Source organism: Sorex fumeus, unplaced genomic scaffold, assembly GCF_029834395.1.
Source record: "Sorex fumeus unplaced genomic scaffold, SorFum_2.1 ptg000024l, whole genome shotgun sequence".
In the NCBI taxonomy this organism is placed as follows: Eukaryota; Metazoa; Chordata; class Mammalia; order Eulipotyphla; family Soricidae; genus Sorex; species Sorex fumeus.
The window spans coordinates 49,750,614-49,776,356 of NW_026606081.1; the positions used below are offsets into that span (position 1 = coordinate 49,750,614).

Sequence of the window (25,743 nt, forward strand, 5' to 3'; positions counted from 1 at the left end):
CTCGGAGTTCATGTCCAGTGTGATCCTTTCCAGCTAGCATGGCTACACTGGTCCCTTCCCTATCCTAACTGCCCTCCCCCTAAGTTGTGGCCAGCTTCCAACCATGGACCATCTCCCTGGCCCTCATTTCTGCTGTTCTTGGGTATCAGTCACATACTGGTTTTCATATCCCACAAATGAGTGCAATCATTCTATGGAAACAGACAGGCCTTTGCTTGGCAAGGCCAGCAAACCATAACAGGGGTCAGGAGGAAGGAGACACTGCTGGCCAGAGTAGGGGCGGGACACAGCGGGGGGGGGGGGGGGGGGGGGGGGGAGGGGAGTAGAGCGGAGGCAGGGCCAAGGCCAAGGAGTGGGGGGGGAGGGAAGATAAGGAAGGGGCTGGGCGGGGCCAAGGCAGGAGGCGGGGACATATGGGCGGGACCTAGACGGGGCGTGGCCAGGGCGGGACCTGGGCGGGGCATCGTTGGGCGGGGCCTGTTTAGGCCTTGAGGGGCGGGGCAGGGGGCGGGGTCCGCCGGGTCGGGGGCGGGGCCGGAGTGGGCGGGCCCCCGGGCGCCGTGGACTCCCTGGCCTTTTCGCCCTGCCCAGGTCGGAGCTCTGGGGCCCCGGTGGAAGCCAGAGCCGCGGCCGCCATGGCGCTGCGCGCGGTCATTTTCGACCTGGACGGGGTCCTGGTGCTGCCCTCGTTCGCCCGCGCCCTGAGCCGCACCGAGGAGGCGCTGGCGCTGCCCAGGTAAGGCCGGCGGGCGGGCGGGCGGTGCGGAGGGCCGGGGCCGCCGGCAGCGCCGGGAAGTTGCTTTTCCAGCCGCGATTTCAGCTCGCAGTAGGGGAAAGGTTAAACCCAGTAGCCGGGGAGCTCAGGCCGTCCTTTGTCTTTCGGAAAGCGAAGTAGTTACCCCTCGCCTTGCAGGACCAGGTCTGGTATTCAGATTTGTTCCTGAAAGTGAGAGCGATTGCATGGAAACAGCCGCAACAAAGTTGTAACAAATGTAACAAAACGGGTCTAAGAAACACGGTTTGAGATCCAGACGAGAAGTCCTGTGCCATCTAGAACAAGTTGTGTGCCTGCAACGCCAGGACACGTGATGTTCAGGATGCAACAGCCGCCAGAGATGCCTGAGGGACAGGTGTGTGGGTCGCATAGGGAGCCAGAGGTGAGACTATGAGCAAGGCCACATGTGGAGAAATGTCCAGAAGAAATACGCCAGGATATTCCTGGGATTATTAACACCCGGGTATGATTAAGCTTGATTTTTTTTTCTTTCCTCCCTCCCCAGCCCCCATTATCTACTTAGAAAGCAGTGCTCATTCCTGCACTCAGTAGAAAGGAGCATATATTTATTTCACAGAGAAAGAAAGATCTCCTGGCAACACCTAGGGAAGAATCACTTTAAATTATTTGTAGGAAGGCGGGGAGGCGACAAAAGGGACTTTGCAGACTCTTACACCATCTGCATTACAAACACTAGGGTGCATGCATGCGGAAACAGAGGGAGCTCAAATTTTAGAGCAGAGTCCTCCAAACTAATTTGGCTGGCCACCCCCTTTTTCTAGAAACAGAATTACTCAGTGCTCCTGAGGAATCTACTCTTTTTTGTTTGGTTGGTTTTTGTTTTGAGCAACACCAGTCGGTGCTCAGGGTTTACTCCTGTCTCTGCACTCAGGAATTAGTCCGACAGTGCTTGGAGGACCGTATAGGATGCTGAGGATCAACTCTGGGTTACCTACATGCAAGACAAACACTCTACTTGCTCAACTGTTGCTCTGGTCCCCGGGATTTACCTTCTTTATTTTTTAAGTTTAACTTTATTTTTATAAAGTTGTTCACAATAATTCATTACGTTCAATATTCTAACACCAATCCCACCACCATTACGCCTTTCCACCATTATTATTTTGAATTTTCCAGCCACCACCTACCCAAGCCTGCCCCAATCACAGGGCCTAAGTAATTTATTTTGTATTACTCGTTATGAGTAATCTGCTAATGATCAAGAAAAATTTTCTTAGAAAAAATATGTGAAGATTATTATATCTCACCCTGTTATATCTCATTAAACCCTTATGTAAGAGATTACTAACATGTTTTTACAAGTTGAGCCTTGTGTGCTAATTTATTTTTATTGAGGTCAGTGACCTTCCATTTTACACCCGATCTAATGTGGTGTGCTACTCCTGGTACATCACTGGTGTAGAGTATGAGATTTGCAGTTGCATGCTCCAAGAATTCTAAAATTTTAAATAGGGTGATACAGCTGGAGTTAAGTTTTTTTTTTTTTTTTTTTGCCTTTTGGGTCACACCAAGCAATGCTCAGGGGTCACTCCTGGCTCTGCACTCAGGAATTACTCCTGGTGGTGCTTGGGGGACCATGTGGGATGCCAGGGATGGAACCTGGGTCGGCCGCGTGCAAGGCAAATGCCCTACCCACTGTGCTATTGCTCCGGCCCTGGAGTTAAATTTTTAACTGAATGATGATTTTGGAGTCTGGAGGCATCTCTGCCGCTTGTTGATCTCTTCCAAGATTTATTTGTGAATCTCCAGATCATTGCCATTAATGAGCATATATGACACTAGAAGCAGCTCGTAGGTATGACTGCCAGGCTCTCGGAAGCACAGGGAGAAGGGGGAGGGCTCCCATTCCAAACTCCATGAGAGTCTGAGATTTCAGTCACAAAACCCTCATACCTGAATTTTTCAGTCACAAAACCCTCATACCTGAATTTTTCAGTCACAAAACCCTCATACCTGAATTTTTCAACCAATTCACTCATGGATGAGACTGTCCTAAGCCTGTGGAGATGGGTTTTAAGCATGGGGTGATTGGATTCTGGAGGTTTTCAGGACTCCCCCACGCTCCCTCACCCTCCAGGGTACCTACCCCAGATGAGACTCAGCCTGGTCCGGGGTCAGAGTCTCCTGGCAGGGTCCTGGCCAGTCCAGTCGCCAGACTTACTCCCTATAGGAGAGGGAGTGGGTAGGGGAGAAGCCTCTGGGTGTCGCCGCCACCGAGAAAGAAAGCCACTGAAGGGGGAAGTCTGGTGGTCAAGCAGTTCTCCATTTATTGACCCCTACTCAGGGGTTCTAATAGTACACTGGGGGGGGGGGGCAATCCCACACTCAGCACAGTTCCCTTGTATAGCACATTTCTCAGGCTCCTCAGGTAGGGCTCACAGATGTCAGTTAATGATTTACATATCCTGCTCTTAGGGCCAGGTTAACAATATGGGTGGGTGGGCACAGTCATGTTCCTCATTCTTTTTTTTAAATTTTTTATACTTTTATTTATTGAATCACCCTGAGAGCAGTTACAAAGCTTTCAGGTCTAAGTCTCGGAAATACAATGAAACACCCATACTTTCACCAGTGCCCATTCTCCACCCCCAACAACCCCAGGATACCCCCATCCCACACCCTCCCCCTACCTGTGGGGCAGATGATTTCCACATTACTCACTCTACTTTGATCACAATCAATATTTTGACACCAGACCCACAATTATTATTTGAGATTTTACCCCAACACTCAGATCTGCTGAAAAGGAAACAGTAGACAATTTGTTTTCTATTGCTGGTTATGAATAACATATGATGTCACATGGCCGCAGTAGTGGCCGTGCAATTTTGAAATTCCAAAATTTGAACACTTAAATCTGAAGGGATTTCTGCCAAAACCTGCTGGGTTCCAAGGTTTGCTCCTGAGTCTCTGGGATCATGGCCGTTAAACAGCTTGATCAGGAGCCAGAAAGGCCGTTCATGAGCGAAGACTTGGGGTCTCATTGGGGTGGGGAGGACAGGACCGGCTCCACCCCCATCCCATGAAGCCCTGCGTGTCTCATCACTGCGAGCCCAAATCTGACTGTCCAATGGCCTCTGAAGGACAATGGCCACCGAGCTGCCAGGGGGAAGCAGGCGGAGGGACAGCACCCTTTCCCTCCTGGGGTGGCCCGGCGACAGTAACCTACTGTGTGGTCCGGACGCAATTCTGCCAAAAGCCGCTGGGTTTTGAGATTGTTTCTGAGTCTCTGGGATCATGGCTTAAAGGCTTAAAGGCAGCTTGATCAGGAGCCAGAGAGGCCGTTCGTGGACAATGACTTGCGGTCTCGTTGGGACGGGGAGGACAGGACCGGCTCCACCCCATCCCATGAGGCCCAACAAGTTTTGTCACTGCGGGCCCAAGCCTGACTGTCCAGTGGCCTCTGGAGGATGACGGCCACCGAGCTGCCAAGGGGGAGCAGGTAGAGTGACAACACCCTTTCCCCTCTGGGGTGGCCCGGCAACAGTAACCTACTGTGGGATTCGACGCATTTCTGCCAAAAGCCACTGGGTTTCAAGATTTGTTTCTGAGTCTCTGAGATCATGGCCATTAAGCAGCTTGATCAGGAGCCAGAGAGGCCGTTCGTGGGCAATGACTTGGGATCTCGTTGGGGTGGGGAGGACAGGACTGGCTCCACCTTCATCCCGTGAGGCCCTGTGTGTCTCGTCACTGCGGGCCCAAACCTGACTGTTCAGTGACCTCTGGAGGATGGCGGCCACTGGACCGCCAGGGGGAACAGGCCAAGTCACGAAACCTATTCCCACCTGGGGTGGCCCAGCGCCGGTATCCTACTGCAGGGACTGAACGCATTTCTGCCAAAAGCCGTTGGGTTTTGAGATTTGTTTCTGAATCTCTGGGATCATGGCCAGTAAGGAGTTTCATCAGGAACCAGAGAAGCCATGCCTTCAAGTATATAGCTGAGCCGGAGGTGGTTTGTGGGTGTGTCTCCCACATACCTAACTTTTGGCTGTTTACTTTCTTGGTAAACTTTGCTCCAAGTTTTTGGGGTCTGGCCAAAGGCACAGCAGCAATTTTGGGGTATCTGGAAGTCTGAAGGCGCCATCAGGCTGCTGATGCACTCACCTCACAGGTACAGATTGACCTGCTGGCGGCACCATAGCCCCGATGTTCCTCATTCTTAACCAGAGTGCCTGCCTGTGGGGAGTGCTGAGTTGCACCCCCTGGGTCTTTGTAAACAGGGCCTGCTCTTGCTTCCAGGGGCAGGGGATTTTTGTCAAGTCTTAGGCTAGCTGCTGAGACCCCAACAATCTCCCTTCTTTAAAGAGGAATCACAGCCCTCCCCCAATTACACTTGGGGCAACAACCACACCCCTCTCATTCCAGTATTCCCCCTTCCAGCATGATACCAGCCCTTTGATGAACTGCTCCAGAGCACTTAATCAGATGGATGGGGTGTGGCAGGGACATAGGGAGAGGAGTGGAGAGGACTTTCTGGGGAAAGCACCAGCAAATCCTAGAAGGTGAATGACCTGAAGTCAGGAGAAGACTGGACAGGCCCCTCTAGTGGGGCTGAAAGAAGCGTTTCCCACTTCTCAGAGAGCAGCAGTGCACTATACAGTAATCTGGGTTCACAGGATACTATGTATCGTGAACCCATAATCTGGAGGTGGCTAGAAACAGAGTACTAGAAGACTTGAAGCAAAACATCTCATCCAGGGGAAAAGGAAAAAAGAAATGTTGATCGACTCAAAGAAAGGAGAAAGAAGGGGATGAATAGGAGAAACTTGCAGGGTATCGAATGTAGCCTGCCCACAGGGCAGAGTCTGGCAAACTCCCCGTGGCGTACCCAATATGCCAAATACCAGTAACAATGATGGGTCTCATTCTCCTAAAGAGCCTTGAATATAATCTCAGGGCTAGGATGAAAGAGACGTTACTGGGGCCTGCTCGAGGCAATCGACGAATAACAGGATGATGAAATGAAATGAAAATGAAATAAATAGGAGAGATGGTAGAGTGGGGAGGGCATTTTGCCTTGCATGAAGCTGCCTTGGGTTCTATCTCCAGCACCACACATAGTTCCCTGAGCACTGCGAGGAGTGATCCCTGAGCACAGAGTCAGGAGTAAGCCCTAAGTCCCACCAGGTATGAGAATACCCTGAAGGTAGAAATCAAGAGTTCTAATCAAGGAGAAAGCAAATGGCGAAAATAGACCATTATCAAAGGAAGAACGAGAAATGGTCCCAAAATGCACAGCTAAGAAGTGCAAACGGATGCACAGGCGTAGTTTCCACCTATGTCCATGCCTCCTGGAGACCCCGTCCGGGCTGGCCTTCTCAGACACTGTGAGATGGCCTAGCTTCCTGCAGAAGGACTCAGTCCTTTCTGTGTATCTCTGATCCCTGATGCTCTGATCTTGCCCTCCAGGGCCCTGTAGGAATGTGTCTGAATGCCTCCCGATTGGCACAAAGTTATGTGTCTGGTTTACAGTGAGCTTGCCTCTGAACCTGCTGTTTCCTGGCCCCATCCTTGGCGGGTGGAATTCCATCAAGGCTCTCCTCATCTCAAACAGCTTATTATTGTCACCTGCATTGCTGTTTTTAAAATTTTTTAATTTTATAAAGTAAAGGTAAAGGTAAAGGTAAAGGCCCTCCCGTTGATCGTCGATTTGCTCGAGCGGGCCCAGTAACGTCTCCATTGGAGACTTTGTTGTTACTGTGTCTGGCATATCGAATACTCTCGGTAGCTTGCCGGGCTCTCCGAGAGGGGCGGAGGAATCGAACTCGGGTCAGCCATGTTGGCCGCTTGTAAGGCGAACGCCCTACCCGCTGTGCTATCGCTCAGTTCACAATATTTCATACATTTAATATTCAAATACCAATCCCACCAGCATTACACTTTCCCACCACCATATATATATATATATATATATATATATATATATACATTTTTTTGCTTTTTTTTGTGTGTGGGGGGGTCACACCCGGTGATGCACAGGGGTTACTCCTGGCTTTGCACTCAGGAATTACTCCTGGCGGTGCTCGGGGGACCATATGGGATGCTAGGAATCGAACCTGGGTCAGCCGCATGCAAGGCAAACTCCCTACACCCTGTACTATAGCTCCAGCCTCCCCACCACCATATTTCGTATATTTCCATCCCAAACCCAAATCCCTGCCCCAAAGCAGAACCAAAATAATATATTTTGTATTGTTATGAAAAACTGCAGAAAATGCTACGAAAAAGTATCCTTAGAGGAAGGAGTGTGTGGAGATTGTTGTATTTCACCCAGGGGTCATTAAGCCCTTCTATAAGAAATCACTAACATGTTGTTAAAGATTGAGCCTTGTGTGCTTTATATATATATGTATATATATGCATATATATGTGTGTATATATGCATATGTATGTGAAAAAATGTATATTTCTCTCTAAGATTGGTTGCCTCCTACCTTGAAGCCTATCAAATGTGGTGTGGTACTCTTGCAGTGTGGGTAGGGTGTGTGTTTTGAAGCATTTGCGGCCACGAATGTGGCTGCATGGTCCCAGAATAGCTTCACTGGTGGGTAGTGCTCTACCCAAGCATGTGAAGAGTGGCTGAGAGTGTGGTGGCAGTTGAGTTCTGGAGGTTTTTGGCTGCCAGGGCTGGTCCCTTGGGGTGGGGCGGGGCCTCACCCGCACCCCCCCCAGGGCACCCCAAGTGAAATAGCCTGGTGCGGGGTCTATGGTCACCTGCATTGCTATAGCCGCCTGCTTTGTCTCATGGCAGTCGGCATCTCCTTCCTCCACCCCAGCTCCCACTCTCCCTCCTCCCTCCTGTTCTGCAGTACCTTGCCCCATACCCGCCCTGTCACTGCGCCCATGTACAGTGCTCCCTCTCGCTGTTTGTCCTCACACTGTTCCCTGGTCTCCTGGGAGTTTCCTAAATGCAGAGACCTGGATTCAATCCTGGGAACCCAGGGTCCCCAAGCATCCCCGGGTGTGGCGCTGGAGCCCCTCCCCATGTCCAGTCACCACCAGGGTGTCCTGGGTCGTCCGCAGCATGGCCGTGTCTGAGCGGCATCCTCACTCCCTGGCGTTGAGCTTCCAAACCAATTGGCCAAGAATTGCCTGGATGGGCCCCTGGGGCTCCAGTAAAACAGTGATGAACCCCAGCTTCTCTGTCCCAAGACCCTCCAGACTTTCATCCTGCCTGCTTGTCACCAGATTATACGCTTAAGGGCACGGATGTTCTCTAGTCGTAACTCTATACAACTATTAAAGACCAGACCAGGCCAGGAGAGATGGTACAGGAGTAAGTGGCACCTGGTTCAAATCCCCAAGTCCCTGACACCACACGTAGGGTCCTGGGAGGCCACCAGGGGGCTCTCCTGAGCACAGAGCCCTGTGCAGTAGCCCCTGAGCACTGCCTGGTGTGGGCCCCAAACCATTAGAATATGAATAAGTTGTCCATGGGGGAGGGTGAACTAAGGGTGGGGAGGACCCCATGTCCAGCTGGATTCTGCCATCAGAGCTGGAAGCCCCCCAGTAAGGAATTCACCCTGCGGCCCCCTCGAGGAGCAGAGGGAATGGCTGAGGTTGCGTGGCAAGTTCCCAGCCGGACTCTCATGCTGGCCCCCAGGCTTTGCCTCAGTGTCATCTGGGGAGCCTGGGTGATGCAGTGGCTTGGTGTCACAGGGGCTTCCTGGTTGAAGTGTTCCTGAGTGGAGGCCTTTCCGGCTCCGGTGCCCGCCTGCTGAGGGGTGAGATCACGTTTTCCCAGGTAAGGGGTTAAGGAGGACCCCCGCTTGGCATGGACTGTGAGTGTCTGTGTCTGCTGCCCGAGGGGACACACACACACACACACACACACACACACACACACACACTGCAAGTGTCCAGGGGAAGGGCTGTTTCTACTGCCCAAGGGAACACACACACACACACACACACACACACACTGCAAGTGTCCAGGGGCAGGGCTGTGCCTGTTGCCCGAGGACACACACACACACACACACACACACACACACACACACACACACACAGGAGCCGGCAGCTGGAATGACTTTGGGTGTACCCCATTTCTGCATGCAGTGTATCCCCACTATGCTATCTCTCAGACTTTACTTGGGACTTTTCCAGTAACTGTCCCAGCCCGTGTGGCCACTGGCAGTCGGTTTGCTGGGGCTGCAGCAGCAAAGGTCCCCGACAGGCGGTTTCCACCCTGGACACCACCCCTTCTGGACCCTGGAAGCCTGAGGTGTGCCGGTGTCCTTGAGGCCTTTGGCCCCGGTGTGTGGGCACTGCCTTCTCCCCGCGTCCCTCAGTGTGTGTGTGTCTGCGTCCTCTCAGAGCCAGCCCGGTCATGGGCTGGATGATAGGACATCGGGGAGGGTGCTGGCATTGCACGTGGCTGACCTGGGTTTGGTCCCCGGCATCCCATAGGGTCCCCCAGCCCTGCCAGGAGAAATTCCTGAGTGCAGAGCCAGGTATGGGCTGTGCCCACCCCCAAAAGAAAGGCAGATTCTCGCCCCATGAGAGGGGTTCTGGTCTTCCCTCACCGCCTGGAGGGCCTGGACAAGCCATGCAGCCATGGACACTGGCACAGTTGTCTCAGTGGGCTCCTCGTGTGGGACCCCACAGACTCGCACCCCCCATCCTGAGTAGAGATGGTACCTGTCCTGACAGTGGGTGCTCATCCTGGAGGATGCCTGTCAGAAATATTACCAGAAATCCAGCATCAGCCCCCCTGGGGACGCCTCTGTCAGCCACGTGGTGGCCGAAGCCATTTCCGGGAGGACGGTCAACCCCCGCATGCTGCAGGCTGCGCTGGCGCTCAGGAAGAAGGGTAAGAGGTCAGCATGGCCCGTCCCCCTCGGGGGCTCCCCTGGGCCCCGGCTGTGTCAGACGCCCTGGGTCCGTCTCGTTCACAGTGTTCTGGGCCACAGTGCTCACCAAGCCTCACCCTCCTATGTGCTGCGCCCTGGGACAAACACTCCAAGTGGACATTCTGAGTAGAGGCCCATGAGTGTGGTCAGGGTGCTCCCTGCCACATAGCTCACACCCCCTCTGACTGTGGAGCTCACCAGAATGTGCACCCTGGGCGGCACCAGGGGTCACAGCAGCGCTGCCAAGACTTCTGGTCACATGTGGGATTCCAGGGATTTGAACTCGAGACCAGGAAGGCACACACAGCCCCTGTGTTGTTCCTCTGGAAATCCTCTTTTGTTTCCCCCATGTATATTTCTGGGCCACACCTGCAGGTGGGCAGTGGATCGTGTGGTGCTAGGGACTGAGCCCCGGAGTGACCCCTGAGCACAAAACCAGGATTGGCCCCTGAGCATCACTCGGGGAGCACCAAATAAACAAGGGGCTAGATTGATAGCACAGCGGGTAGGGTATTTGCCTTACACGTGGCCAACCCGGGTTTGATTCCCAGCATCCCATACGGTATCCTGAGCACTTCCAGGGGTAATTCCTGAGTGCAGAGCCAGGAGTAACCCCTGTATATCGCTGGGTGTGACCCAAAAAGAAAACAAACAAACAAACAAACAAAATAAACAACAAAGAGGCAAGGGTGCCCCTGGGAGTGACTCAGGGGGGGCTCTGGGTCACACTGACTCTCTCCCTCACATGACCCCCGGGATGTGGGATGCGGGGGTCTGGGATGTGAGGTCCCCATGCTGGGCCAAGGCGAGCAGCCTCTTTCCCAACAGGCTTTGTCACCGGCGTCCTCACCAACAACTGGCTGGACGACAGCCCCCAGCGGGGTGGCCTGGCCCAGCTGATGTGTGAACTGCGGCCTCACTTTGACGTGTTCGTGGAGTCCTGCCAGGTGGGCTTGATCAAGCCACAGCCGCAGATCTACAAACTCCTGCTGGACCGTGTGAAGGCCAGCCCCAAGGAGGTAGGGAACCAGGGCCCTGAAGGCCAGCCCCAACGAGGAGGGACCGTGCCCCTGAAGGCCAGCCCCAAGGAGGGGGTGACCGTGCACGGAAATAGCGGGCCCAGCAGTCCCTCCCCCTTGAGACACCGAGTTCCCCATCAGGTACCTGATGGCTCCCATGACCCTGGATAGCTCCGGCACAGGTGGGCATCTCAGTGGCCGCGTGCTGGTCAGTGGGTCTGTTGAGCGCTGCTGGACCAACTGCTCCTGTTGTCATGGACAGAGACAAACAGGGCTAGAGGGAACAGCAGGGAAGATGCTGGCCTTGTGTGCAGCTGACCCCGCTCCGTGGTGGACCCCACCTGTGACCGCCCCGCCCTCAGCACTGCCAGGAGAGATTCAGGAGTGAGCATGGAGCCAGAAATCCACTCTGGGTTCTACAGGATGTGGCCCCCAAAACAATAAAGCAAACGAGTGAATCCAAAACTGCCCAACAGCGTCCTGTGCTGGTCCTCAGCTGGAGTTTGCTGTCCCCGTGGGCTTGGGAGTCGGTGTCTGGGCTGAGAGAGGGCATGCGGGAAGGCATTTGCTCTGCATGCACACGACCTGGGCTTCATCACCTGCATCTCGTCTGGCCCTCCAAACCCTACTGGGTGTGAGCTCTGAGCACAGAGTCAGGAGGAAGCCCTGAGTACTGCCAGGCAGGTGGTCCCAAAACCCAAACGATGAAATCAGTAAGTCAGTATCTCGATGCTTCGACGTGCTCTGAGCTCGCAGCCTCTTCCCAAATCTTCCGGCTCTTCCCAGATGTCAGTCTGAGGGGCCGGAGAGAGACCATATGGGAAGCGTTCTCCCCTCACACGCAGCTGACGCAGGTTCCATCCCCAGCACCACGTGAGGTCCTGTGATGCTCATCAGGAGTGATCCCTGACCACTGCTGGCCGGGAACCCCACCTCCAGCCCAAATCAAAAGAAATCACTAAAATGTTCGTATTTGATCCGTTCCAAACTCATATAAAGATATAAATCTTCCTCCTAACACTACCAGAGCATCCTCTTGGGGTCAGAGAGATGGCACCAGGGGTCAAGGCGTGTCCTTGGAAGCCACAGGTCCTGGTTGTTGTTCCCGGCTGTCCCTGTGGGTCCCAGAACACCCCTCCACAATGACTGGGGTTCACCTGAGCTCAGAGAAGGACTAACCCCTCCGCAGCACCAACCTGGCCAAGCCCCATCTTTTCTAGGCATGCAGTTCAAGCAGTTTCCTGCACGTGCTCATTCTGCATTGCTAACCGTGATCAGCCCCCGGCCAGAGTGACGCACAGAGGGGAGGGTGTTTGCTTTGCACGCAGCCCACCCAGTTTCATTCCCGGCATCCCATATGGTCCCGAGCATTAGCAGGAGTGATTTCTGAGCACTGAGCCAGGAGTAATCCCTGTGCATCGCTAGGTGTGGCCCCAAAACAATGAAAGCAGACAGCCCCATGGGGGGAGAAATAGTCCTTAATTGCAGCACCCGAAACTACCACCACTGGCATTGTAATGCACACCCGCATGAGCCTGCTGTAGCTGACATGCCAACAATCTGGGTTCAGGTCGTGTTCCTGGATGATATGGAGCTCAACCTGCAGCCGGCCCGCGACCTGGGAATGGCCACCATCCTCGCCCGTGACACAGACTCTGTGCTGAAGGAGCTGGAGGCTCTCACGGGGCTGCAGGTGACCTTCTGCACGTGTGTGTGCGTGCGTGCATGCGTGTGTGTGCAGAGAGGCAAGTATGCGTGTGCAGAGGTATGAGTATGTGCGGAGAGGGAGCATGCGGGGGGCACTTGCCTTGCACACAGCTGACCCCAGTTCATCCCTGGCACCTTCGGGACCATAGATGATCGGTCGCTCTCACAGATTGGGGATCACTCCTATACCAGAGGTCAGTCCCATGTCCGGAGTCATTCCCATGTCAGGGGTCAGTCCTATGTTGGGGGTCACTCCCATGTCAGGGTCACTCCTGTATTGGGGGTCACTCTCATGTCAGAGTCACTTCCATGTTGGGGGTCACTCCTGTGTTGGGGTCACTCCCATGATGGGGGTCAGTTCCGTGTTGGGGGTCACTCCCATGTTGAGGTCTCTCCCATGTTGGGGTCACTCCCGTGTTGGGGTCATTCCTGTGTTGGGGCCACCCCCATCTCTCTCTGGGAACTCCCTGTGGGCTCAGCATTGTCCTTTGTCATCTCTGCCTGGGGGAGACCAACCACACCTGTCCTTTGAGGATCCCCTGAGGGGCCTTGGGTCTGGAATATTCCTCATTACCCTGAGGTGGCAGGGTCTGGGGGTCTAGTTCCTGCCCACATCTCTCCCTGTGAGCCCCAGGAGACACTTTCTCTCACTTGCCCTGGCCTCAGGAGTTGTGTTTAGAGGAAATCTTGGAGGTGAGGAAGTACCATTGCTAAGGTTTGATGACTGCCCTTTGAAGGAGGGGTTCACACACACACACACACACACACACACACATACACACCCCCGTGCAGAGGTATGAGTACATGCAGAGAGAGACACACACACACAGACACAGAGAGACACACACACAGATATACACAGTCACACACAGACACACACACAGCTGTGGCAGCTTCTGCAGAGGCGGCCCAGACTCTGCTCGCATCCCCACCTGTGGCCGCCCTCCCTCTGTGGGACACTGTCCCCCCCTCTGTGCTGCTTGTGGGGCCCCTGACCAAGTGCGGGGAGGTTGGGGCCACAGAGGAGGACCGCCCTTGAGGGGTCATTGGTGAGGGACCCTGGGAGCTTCCATCCGGGTGCCGGGGCACTAGGAAGGGGAGCAGCGTGGCCAAGTCTGAGCCCGTGGGGTGAGCTCTGGCTTCCGTGTGTCAACCTGATCAGGGGCCAGGGCGATGGGACCCCCCATCTTCCTGCCTGAGACTCTGAGGGCACCCACAGCTGGATAAAGGAAAGGAGTGGGGAGAGGGTGGGCTCTGCTCTCCCGGGGTGGGACCCCTTTATGGAGAACTGGGAGCAGGCCCAGGTGCATCTAACGAGCGCCCCCTCTTTCCAGCTCCTGCACACAGCTGCCCCCCTGCCACCCCCTTGCCAGCCCAGTGACGTGAGCCATGGCTACGTGCCCATCAAGGTAGGTGGGCCCTTCCCAGGCATGGAGTAGGTGTGTCTCTCCGGGGGAAGGGGCCAGATGGCTGGGATAGGACAGGGTGGCAGGACAGCCGACTGGGATGACAGGTGTGTAAGTGTGTCTGAGAGAGTGACTGTATGTGAGACTGTCAGTCTGCATGAGCCACTCTCTCTGAGTGACTATATGTGAGTGACTGTGTCTGATTGTATGTGAACCACTGTGCCTGAGTGATTGTACGTGAGTGTGTCTGTATGTTAGTGACTGTCTGAGTGACTGTCTATGTGAGTGATAGTGTCTGACTGCATGTGAGCCGCTGTATGTGAGTGACAGTGTCTGACTGCATGTGAGCCGCTGTATGTGAGTGACTGTGTGTGAGTGTGTAAGCAACTATCTGAGTGTCTGAGTGACTGTATGTGAGCGATTGTATGTAAGTGGCTGAGTGCCTGTCTGTGTGAGCCACTGTTTCTGAGTGACTATATGTGAGTGTGTCTGACTGTATGTGAACTACTATCTGAGGGACTGTCTGTGTAAGTATGTCTGACTATGTGAGTGACTGTGTCTGAGTGACTGTCTATGGGAGTGATTGTGTCTGACTGTATGTGAGCAACTGTATGTGACAGAGTGTCTTTGTGAGCAACTGTGTCTGAGTAACTGAGCGACTATATGTGAGCGACTGTATGTGAGTGACGTGTATGAGTGTGTGAGCAACTGAGTGTCTGAGTGACCACGTGAGCGACTGTGTCTGAGTGACTATGTGTGAGTGGCTGTGTCTGAGTGATTTTATGTGACTGTGAGAGTGACTGTGAGGGTGTATGTGAGAGACTGTGTGAGTGACCAAGTGTGTGAGTGATATGTGTGACTGTGTGACTGAGTAACTGTGTTTGAGTGACTGTGTGTGCATGACTATCTGTGATGAGAATGCGTGTGTGCGAAAATGACCCTAGTGTGTGTTTGATCTGTGTATGAATGTGTGACTGACAGAGTAACTGCATGTGTGAGAGAGAGTGAGAGGGACCTGTGTTCTGGAGAGAATGCTGTTCTCTAGTGACCTTGTGAGCATTTATTCCCTCAGACCCATTGCCTGGGCCTCCTCTGAGGACGATGAGGAACAGGGCCTCCCCTTCTCCACAGCTCGAGTGAGGGCAGCAGTGGGAGACACCCACTCGGTGCCCGCGGTCAGGCCTGGGCTAGGGCAGAGCTACTCTCTCCTGAGTCCCTCGCCGTCCCAGAGCCCCGGCGGGGCGGCCCAGAGCTGGGGCTCGGCTGGGCTGACCTGGTGGAACCTGTCTCCTCTGCAGCCTGGAGTGAGCCTGCACTTCGTGGAGATGGGGTCTGGGCCCCCGGTGTGCCTCTGCCACGGGTTTCCTGAGAGCTGGTTCTCCTGGAGGTACCAGGTGAGTGGCGGGACTGATGCCCTCGCGAAGGGAAGGAGAGCATGCACTGTAGTTCTGAATAAATGGGGGGCCGGAGAGAGCACTGGGGAGAGAGCACTGGGGCCAGGGAGAGCACTGGGGAGAGAGTTCAGGGGGAGAGTACTGGAAGAGAGCACTGGGAATAGAGAAAATAGAGCACTGGCCTTTCATGTGAATTACCTGGGTTTGATCCCCGGCACTCCCTATGGTCCCCCGAGCACCACCAGGCTACGTGAGCACAGAGACTGGAGTAACCCCTGAGCACCTCCAGGTAGGGTCCCAAGATCAGCCTCCCTAAAAGAAGGTTAAACCACACCAGGGAGACAGTTCAAAGTTCTGAGCACAAACTTTGCAGACAAGAGGCCCAGTACAATCTCTGGTACTCCAAGGATCCTGGAGCACTGCCAGGCATTACCTGTGAACACTGGCTTGGGAGTATCCCCGAGCACTGTGAGGTGTGGCCCAAACACTGCCCACCTCCCCCAGTAAAGAGAAAGAAGCAGACCCTACTCGGAGGGCGCTGTCCCCCAAGGTTGACCCCGACTCCGAGGACGCTGGGCAGGAGAGCACTGAGCTCAGGGCTGAGAACCCACCTTGCCAACAGAGAGAAAGTCTGGTGTCTCGAAGCTGCGGCTGCCTGCCACCTGCCGGGAAATTGTTGTGTATTTTTGTTCTGTTTTGTTTGGGTTTATTTTTTGTTTTGGGGGGCACCCCTGGCAGTGCTCAGGGCTTACTCTTGGCTCTGCACTCAGGGATCTCTCCAGAGGTGCCTCCAGGGACCATAGTGGGTACCTGGGATCAAACCCATGTTAGCCGTATACAGGGAAAGTGCCCTGCCTGCTGGACCATTGCGCTGGCCCAGCCAGGAAATCTTGGTGCTGAAGACAGGCTCCGGGAGGAGGCTGGCAGAAGGCCTTAGTGCAGTGTGCGACCTGCCCTACCGTCCCTGGTGGTCCTATCCTGCACACCTGTTCCCAGTACACCACCTGGGGATGGAGAAAGGCTGAGGGCATTGGCGAGTGCCCAGTTGATTGTTTGTTTTCCAGATTCCTGCTCTGGCGCAGGCGGGCTTCCGAGTACTGGCTGTGGACATGAAGGGCTATGGAGACTCATCAGCCCCACCGGGTGAGTGACGGCCACTCCAAGAGCCTCCATCTGTCCCCGCTCTCAGCTCTGCCCTCCTGTGTCAGGACCCCCAGGGCTCCCGACACCTGCCTCCTGCACAATGGCCCCTGCCCACACATGGCAAGCATCATCAGTCGACACATAGGGGACTCCCTGTGGTGGTGGAAAGGACAGATGGACCCTCTGTCTCTGAAAATATCCCCACATCCCAAATCCACACTCTGCCCCCATTAAACAATAATATCTGGGGCCAGAGGTGAGACCCCGGTGGGATCCCGGCACTGCCAACGTCTATGGAGTACTGCCAGGAGTGACCTCCGAGTACAGAGCCAGGAGTGTGTCCTGAGCAACACACACACACACACACACATGCACGCACATGCACACACACACACACACACACACACATGAACACACAAACACAGGATTAATGCCCCAAATATAAAACCGCTCTCTGTCTCTGTCTCTCTCTTTGCCTCTCTCTGTCTCTTGGTCTCTCTCTGTCTCTCTTTGTTTCTTTCTGTCTCTTTCTGTTTGTGTGTCTCTCTCTGTCTTTCTGTCTCTTTGTCTCTGTGTGTGTCTCTCTCTGTCTCTCTTTGTTTCTCTCTCTGTCTCTGTCTGTCTCTGTCTCTGTGTGTGTATGTCTCTCTCTCTCTCTCTCTCACACACACACACACACACACACACACTGCCTCCCATGTAAACTCTGAAATTAAACCCCCTGGAAGCAAACATTGGGACACGCTTCATGCCATTGGTCCCAGCAATGACTTCCCACACCCGAAGCACAGGGAACAAAACCGCAAACAAGCAGGTGCCTCCAGCAGTCCGAGAGCTCCACGAGAGGGAACTGGGGTGGTTTGGGGGGTTGGGGGGGTGCAGAGGCAGCTGCTCTGTTTGAAGGGGCAGATCTTCTAATCTTGTACTTTTTGTGTGTTGCAGAAATAGAAGAATATTCCATGCAAGTGCTGTGTGAGGTAAGACTGTGCTCACGGACGGCACCTGGGGCCCAGGAAAGCAACTTCAGTCTAAGTCTCATAGCGAGGTGCAGAGTCACGTTCTCTGCACACCAGGGACTGTGCCCAACACTTGGCAGAGAAGAAACTGAGTTACAGGGGGGCAAAGCAAGCCCCCCTGTAACTCAGTGTCTGGCCCAACCCCAACCCCAACCCCCACGTCCTTCCTTCTTGCTGTAACTCTCTACCCTGATGACACAGAATTGTTTGGCTGGTGTTTTTGTTCATTTGTTGAGGGGGGGGGGGGGCGGTCATACCCATAGTGCTCAGAACTTACTCCTGGTGCTATGCTTAAGTGATCACTCCTGGTGGGCTTGGGGGACCACATGGGGTGCCGGGGATTGAACCTGGGTCAGGCACATGCAGGGCAAATGCCCTCCCCGCCGTGATTTTACTCCGACCCCCTACGGGGAATTGTTTCCAGGGGTCTGGGAACTGGGCCCAAAGGCGGAACACAGACTATGCCTGCCATGACTCTGCGTTCGATCCCCAGGACCAGCAGGTTAACCCCGGGAACCCAAAACAATGATCATTTTGTTCAAGATGGTGCTGCCTGAACCCACCTTAGGGGTGGGGAGAGGGGGTGTTGGGAAGGGGCAGCTGACGTGTGTCTGTTCTTGAGTGAGTGTTGGGTGGGTTCCTGCTCAGTGCTGGCCCCTCGGAGGTTCAGGCTGAGGGGGACGGAGGCCCAGATCCCAGCGCTGGGGGAGGTGAGCTCACGCTGGCCAGAAGGTGCATTTCCCTGCAACCCTCACAATGCAGATTCCTGGGCCCGAGAGCCGGGTGGGAGCACAGCCCACGGTCCCCCAACAGACACGTGTGGCACAGAGACGGGAGGGAGAGGCCTGGGGTCGGGAGCCACTACCAGCGCCGTGAGCCGGGCAGCCCCAGCTGTTTCTCAGTCTTCAGGGGTAGGAGAAGTGTCGGGTGCACACCCAGCAGTGCTTGGGGGACACCCCCGACTCTGCTCTCGCAGTGGTGCTCAGAGGACCGCACGGTGCCAGGGGGTCCAACCTGGGGCTCCTACAGGCAAAGCCTCAACCCCACCCCCAGCCCCAAGCTTCTCTGCAGTCTGACCTCAGCCAGGGCATGTAGGCAGAGTCCCGATGCCAGGGTGGGGGTTACTTCTCCATGGGGAGTTCGAGGCGCCAGTGCGGGGGGCTGCAAGGTGGAAATTAAAGTCATTGGCCTCCACTGTGAGGGACCAGGATGTTGAAGTTTAGAGGGCACCTTGGGCTCAGTGCCCGTTCTAGCTGTGTGACTCCAACCACTCAGTTTAACCTCTCTGAGCCTCTTGTTTCCTGGCCTGTGGAGTGGATGCAGGCCTCTGTTCAAATGGAGGAGCAGAGCTGGCAGATGTGGGTGTGTGGTGGGGGGGAGGGGTGCTGGCTGCAGGGCTGGTGGCCCCTAAATGCAGCTCTGTTTACCCCCCACAGGCCCCTCTGCTGGCCATGGGGACCTCAGGGGCAGGGGACCATGGTGGGGGGAGCTGGGCTGGGAGCCTGGAGCCGGCATCTCTGCAGGGGTGCGGCTGGCCCCTCAGCTCTGGCCTGTCCTCTGCACATCTGCTTGGTCCCCCGGGTCCCCCTTCTGACTCATTCTGTGCGTGATCCAGTCTAACCACCTGGACTCTGACTCCAGGTGACCTTGGGCGGCAGGTCAGTGGGAAGGATGCCGTGTCTTGGGGGGGACCGGGGCTCGGGGGTGTCCTCGCCAGGGCCGGTGGGCGGTGAGGCCCCTCCCCCAGAGCCACCTGGAAGCCAAGGTCGGGGTCTCCACAGCACAGGGCCGCTGAGATGCCCCAAGCAATTCCCACCTTCAGCAGGCGCGGGCAGAGGTGGCCGCCCACCCCCACAGGCTGGCACAGATGCCCAGCGCCTTGCCCACTGGCACCTCGGGGAGGGGGGACCTATTCTGACTGTGCTTCTCTCCTAGGACATGGTGACCTTCCTGGATCGGCTGGTGAGTTCCTGGGCCGGGGGATCCCAGGGCACAACCCTGTGCCACCCCCCCACACCGGCTCCATCAGTGGGGGGTGGCCGGGAGGGACCAGGGAGGCAGGTGGAAGATGAGCGACTCAGATGTGGACCACAGTCGGAAAGGGCCTGAAAAACCCTGATGCCTCCCCCCAAATCTGCAGCCCTCAGAGAACAGCATGTGGAAAGTGGACAGGAGCCCGTGGCCACCCCAGAGCCTGCCTGGCCACATGCCCGTCCCCTAGGGCCTTAACTGGGGGCTCCCTGGCACAGGGCCTGTTGGCAACGCAGGAGAGAGGAGGCTGCATGGGAGGTGCAGGGGGCCATGGTGCCCCCGAGGCTCATTTAGGGGGAAGGGAGGGTCCCCCTCATGAGCATGGGGGCCAGGCCTGGTCACCCAGTGTCAGGCCAGCACTGCCTGACCACACTGTGTACAGTGATTAAACATGAGGGACACAAGAATAGCCGAGATAAGTACCAGGAGGTTCACTCCATGGCTTGGAGGCCAGCCGCACACTCTAGGGGGAAAGGGAGCTCAGATAGAGAAGGGAGCACCAAATAAAGGGTTTTGGGAGGATCCTCCCAGGATGGGAGATGTGTGATGAGAGTAGACTATAGACCAAACATGATTGCCACTCAATGCCTCTTTTGCAAACCACAACACACAACAGGAGAGAGAGAACAAAAGGGAATGCCCTGCCACAGAGGCAGGGTGGGATGGGGGTGATGGGGGGATACTGGGGGGATGGGGGGATGGGGGTTGGGAGGGATACTGGAATCAGTGGTGGTGGAGAATGGGCACTGGTGGAGGGATCGTTGTTCGATCATTGTATAACTGAAACCCAAGCACAAAAATTTATAAGTCTACAACTGTACCTCATGGTGTTTCACTAATAAAATTTTTTTAAAAAACAAACATGAGAGACAGCTCCTGCTACTAAGAAACTCAGGGAGCAGAGGGGGCTAGCAGGTGGGCAGGGCTCCCAGGCGGTGGGTGGTCACTGGCCCCTGGGAAGCCCCTCCCACCAAGTCCCACACTGTGTTCCCCCCCCCCCCCCCCGTTCTCCAGGGCCTTCCCCAGGCGGCGTTCATCGGCCACGACTGGGGGGGCATGCTGGTATGGATGATGGCCCTCTTCTACCCCGAGAGAGTGAGGTACGGACACCCCGGCCTCCAGGACTGGGGTAAGCTCCAGGGACGCCCATGAGACTCAGTCCTCAGTGCTCGAACCCCAGCACACATCTTGGAAACAAGTGGGGTGTCCAGGGAGGACACCTCTTGGCATTCTGCTGGCAGCGACTGAGTTTGGCACAGGACACGCTTTCCCTGGGCATGTTCAGTGGCACATCACTGTCCCTTATGGCCTTCCCCAGGGCCGTTTCCCTCAGGCCTGTCCTCCTGTCTCAGTGGCCCGGATGGTTGCTACAGGGCCTGACCCTTGCGTCCTTCCTCCTCAGTGCGGTGGCCAGTCTGAATACCCCCTTCCTGCCAGCACACCCTGATGTGAACCCCCTGGAGAAGATCAAGGCCAACCCCGTGTTTGATTATCAACTCTACTTCCAGGAGCCGGTGAGTCGGGCCAGGCCCAGAGTCCCAGAACGGATTCATTCTGCTCCCCACCCCACCCCTGTCCTTGTGCCCAAGGTTTGGTTACACCCTGTCCCCTCATGGCGCAGGGCCTTTGTCGACACTGACTTTCCAGATGTTGTGTGGGCTGTGTGTGGCAGCAGTGTGCTGTGAGTGTGGCGGTTGTATGCAGTGACTGTGCATAGTGGTTGTGTGAGGCGGTTGTATGTGGCGACAGTGTGTCACGCCTGCATGTAGCGGCTGTGGTGGCTGTGGGCAAGGGTGATGGTGAGAGTGTGCTCTGCATGGCACTGTGTGTTTGGTGACTGTGTAGGGTGGTCATGTTAGAGCAGATGTGTGGAGTGGCTGTGTGTAGCGGTTGTGTGCAGTGGTTGTGTGTGGCGGCTGTGAATCGCAGCTGTGTGCAGCAGTGGCTGTGTCTGGTGGTTGTGTGCAGTTGTTATGTGTGGCTCCGTGTGTGCAGGCTGTGTGCCGTTGTTGTACAGTGGTCATGTTAGAGCAGCCGTGTACGGTGGCTGTCTGTAGTGATTGTGTGCAGTAGCTATGGGTGGTGATGTGGATGGCGGTCATGCAGGGGCTGTGGGTGGTAACTGTGTGTGGTGGCTGTGTGCAGAGACTGTGGAGGACGTGTGTGTACAGTGGCTGGGCCGGTCACCCGGGAGCAGGACTGCATTGCTGGGTTGTCTGTCTCCCAGTCCCTCACCTCTGACCATGGTCCCAGGCAGACTCTCCCGAAGCAAGCAAGGAGTGCCCTGCCCCCGCCATGGCCACCGGCCTGCTCTGCCTCTGGGGCCTGGGCCCGGGCTGTGCGTGAGATCAGTGTTTTGTGCTCCTGTGGCCTGCGTAACACCCATGGCTTCCTCCCTTTGCTCCTTTGCAAGGCCAGAGACGATTCCTCCATTTCCCGGGGTCCCTTAGCTGGTACAACTCCAGCCTCGGATCTTTGGGGTATGCCTCTCCCGCCAACAGCTGCTGCTGGTGATGCAGTGCAGGGAGGGACCTGAGTTCATGGCACGGCTCATTCAGGCCCTGCAGTGCTGGGGCTCTCCACAGCCATACCCCATGGTGCTGGGTGGGGGGTGGGCCTTCAAAGCTGTACCCAGTGATGCTTGGGGGACACCTCGGTTCCAGGATTCGACCAGGGTGGGCCTTGCTGGGTGGCCAGGCACGTTTGTACACTCTTAGGGTCACACCCTAACCACTGTGCTCACTCTCCGGCCCTTCACCCTGTTCCAGAGCTTGGGCTGCTGCAGCAGCTGTGTCCAGCAGCCCCCTGGCCCCTTTCCCGTATCCGCTGAGCAAACAGACCTCAGTGTGGCTGGAGTGCTGACCAGCCTCACAGATCCGAGCCGGGGTGCCCCCTCCACGGCCCAGTGTGGGAGCGCGGAGTTAATCATTCTGTGTCCCTCGCAGAGAGGGGCGAGGCCCAGAGAGGCCTGATTGCGACAGTGACCTTCAGACCCAGGAGCTAATCATAGCCTGGTGGGGCTCTGGGCTTTCAGAGGTGGGAGCCAGCCCTCCTGTGATCCCATTGTTCCTGCAGCTGGATCTCAATCCACAAGGAGCTGCAGGGAGCAGTTTTGCTCTTCAGGACAAAGCGTCTTGGCAGGGAAATGGTAGATGTTCAAGTTAATGACTCGGCCCTGCTCAGCCCCCCACCGCAGGGAGGGAGAGGGGGTGACTTGTCAAGCTGGTCAGAACAGGCCCTGGGGCCCGTGGGGAGCAAGTCACTTGCTGCCTCCAGACCTCAGTTGCCTCACCTGAAGAAGGGTCATCTCCATGAGCCTTTTCTAAGATGTGTGATCTGCCCCTCAAGGCTGCTGGCGCCCTCACAGAGGTAGAAGCCTGTGGTCTCTGCCCTGGAGGTGGGAGCACTTCCTATCTGCTCAGAAGGCAGATTTCTGACTGCAGAGAGCCAGTGCAGTGGTCCCTTACCCTGCACACAGCAAGCCGGACTCTATCCCTGGTGCCACCTGGTCCCTGAGCCTGCTAGGAGGGACCCCTGAGCACAGAACTGGGAGTCAGCCAGGAGCACTGTGAGGTGTGGTCCAAACCCACCCCCCAAAAAAAAATTCATTTCTGGGCATGGACTGAGTGATTTTTTTTTTCTGTTGGGCCACACCCGGCAATGGTCAGGGTTCTCATGGCCCTGCACTCAGAAATTGATCCTGAACATAGCTTGGGAGGATCCTGTGGCATGCCGGGGATTGAACCTGGGTCGGCAAACTCCCTCCTGACTGTCCTGTTGCTCTGACCCTGAGTGATTTATTTTCTGGAAGCGGGTTAGCGGCCTGCTGAGTCTGGGGGCCTGTGTTGGGTGTCAGGGTAGCTTCAGGCTTAGCTGGAGTTGGCACAGTGCATCTGTGGGTTCAGGGCTGAATGCTGGGCCCCAAGGCTCACCAGCCCACAGGAGCCGCTCTGGTTGTCAGGGTCAGCCGTGAGGGCCTGGTCCACCCTGTGTCCTGTCTGTCCTGACCCCCAGCTCTGTGGGGTGGGGTGGCCATGAATTCCAGCCTGAGATCCGTCTCCTGGGCCCTTGGACCACTCACCCAACCTGCTTGCTGTTTCCACCTGACTCCACCAGGGAGGGGGAAGCTGCTTTGGAAGGTGACTTTTTCCCCCTCTGCATCTCAGGAAAGGGCTCAAGACTCAGTCATCAACCCCAGGACACAGACCTGTGGGGGCCACAGAGGTGAAAAGGGTGAGGCTGCTTCTGGAGGCCCCCCTTAGTGAGAAACTGGGGAGAGGGCGGCTCTGGATGGCGTCAACTCCCCCCCATCCCCTGGTACCACAACCAGCCTCCACCCATGGGAAACCCGGGTGACTGTGAGCAGCCCCTCCCTCCATCCCAGGAACAGAAACCAGGAGTAGCCCCTGAGCACCACCAGGTGTGGCCCCAAACCACTCCCCATCTTCCCCCCACCCCAAAATCAAAGAAAAAAGAACTTGGTCAGACGCTCAAGGGTCTGGCTGGGGATAGTAGTAGGTAGAACACTTACTTGCCCTGCAACATGGCCGGCCTGGATTCAATCCCCAGCACCCCCATATGGTTCCGTGAGTCCCATCACAAGTAACCCCTGAGTGCAGAGCCAGGAGTAAGCCCTGAGCATCGCTGGGTGGGCACACCCACCACCTAAAAAAAAAAAAAAAGGCAGGAGGCTCAGGTGCTGTGGGAGGGAGCAGGAATTGGTCTTGGAAAACTCAAGAAGTCAACAGCTGCCTGTGCCGTGAGACCCCACCTCTGGGCCTCTGTTGGGAGCATATAAACAGCCTGAGAAGTTCTCTGGGCCCCAAGGGACCCCAGACAGTGGGGCAAGGAGGGAGAGGACCTTCACTGTGGGTGAAACTGCTCATTCTCATAGAGAGGGAAATTGCAGGACAGGGAGGGCTTACGGGAGCCAGTGGGCCAGGGAGGGGTGGGGGTGACCACCCCCATGGTAAGGGGGCGGGCAAATGAGGTTTCCAGGGACAAGGGAGTGGGGGGAGGAGCAATGGGCTGGATGGTGATGAGAACTCCCCAAGGACAGTGAGGTCAGGCTGCCTGATGGGGGTGTGGCTTTCTGGCTTTCCTTAGCAGAGGGGGCGTGTGGGGCTTGAGATTCCAGGAATTCTCCAGGCTCCTCTCTTTGATTTTCTAAGGTGACCTTCTTGCTCTGGGACTCAGATTCCCTGCTTCAGAGAATCCCAAATGTCGAGTTCTTCTAAGAGGGGGAAGACAGACACACAGATACACATGCACACAGAGACAGACAGACACAGATATGCACGGACACACAGAGACACACATATATGCACGGATATACACAGACACAAACACAGATGTACATACACATGCACATGGAGAGATGCACCCTCAGACACACATACGCAGATATATACAGACACATTCACATAGACACACAGATACAGACACGCACACACACACACAATGAGATATACAGACACAGACACACAAATACACATGCATGCACAACAGACACAAATATACACAGATACAGATACACACAGATATATACAGACACACACAGACATACACACACATACACACACACATACACACACACACAGAGTTCTGGATCTTTGCTTTGACTCTGCCCTGGGACTTCTGCCCTCACCAAATTTGGTGATGGAGTTGGCAGCATCTGTCCTTGTGGTCACTGAGCTCAGCCAGGCCTCAGGGTACCCTGGGGAACACAGAGAGGACAGAAGGTCAGGAAAGGGTTGGGGGAGCAGGACACTGGTACGGCAGGGAGGGCACTTGCCTTCTTCCTGTCTTGTCTGACCCCAGGTGCACTCGGTGTGATGTCCCGAGCCCAGCCTCCTATACGCAAAGTTGGCCTCATCCGAGCCGGGCTGGGGGACGATGCAGGACCTGAGCATGCCAAGGCCTGCTGCATGCCACACGTGCCAGCCCGTGCACCACCCAGCCCTTTCCTTCTCTGTTTCCTTTCCTCTCCCTGTCTTCTCTTGGATGCTGCCCCTGCATGTCCTTGTGAAACTCAGAGGTGCCCAGCACTTGGCTTGCAGAAAGCTGGGATTCAGTCCCCAGCACTGTATCATTCTCTAAGCACTGCCAGGAGTGTTCCCCCTTCCTACCTCCCCAAAAAAGAAGAAACTCAGGGGCCAGAGGGGATGCCCGGGCCAAACCTGAGTTCAGCAACAGTAGAGCGAAGCCTTACCTGCTATACTATCGCTCTGGCCCCAGCCAACCCAATTTCTATCCCCAGCATTGGATATGGCCCCCGGAGCCCCTCCAGGAGTGATCCCTGAGCACAGAGCCAGGAGACAGTCCTGAGCACGGCTGGGAGTGGCCTCCCAACAAAACCCAATCAAAGAAAGCCAACAAA

At 55.7% G+C, this 25,743-nt stretch overlaps 1 protein-coding gene across 1 annotated transcript in view; it reads left to right on the plus strand.

Annotated features, from left to right (window-relative positions):
* Positions 1–599: 599 nt before the first annotated feature.
* Positions 600–25,743, plus strand: part of EPHX2 (epoxide hydrolase 2) — a 31,946-nt gene continuing 6,802 nt past the window's right edge. The window contains exons 1-12 of the mRNA XM_056114146.1: positions 600–736; positions 8,456–8,540; positions 9,449–9,608; positions 10,477–10,667; positions 12,238–12,360; positions 13,709–13,783; positions 15,079–15,174; positions 16,239–16,317; positions 17,260–17,294; positions 19,269–19,295; positions 20,379–20,464; positions 20,767–20,878. Coding sequence (XP_055970121.1) covers positions 636–736; positions 8,456–8,540; positions 9,449–9,608; positions 10,477–10,667; positions 12,238–12,360; positions 13,709–13,783; positions 15,079–15,174; positions 16,239–16,317; positions 17,260–17,294; positions 19,269–19,295; positions 20,379–20,464; positions 20,767–20,878 — 1,170 coding nt within the window. The 5' untranslated portion in view covers positions 600–635. The remainder of the gene's footprint in view (positions 737–8,455; positions 8,541–9,448; positions 9,609–10,476; positions 10,668–12,237; positions 12,361–13,708; positions 13,784–15,078; positions 15,175–16,238; positions 16,318–17,259; positions 17,295–19,268; positions 19,296–20,378; positions 20,465–20,766; positions 20,879–25,743) is intronic.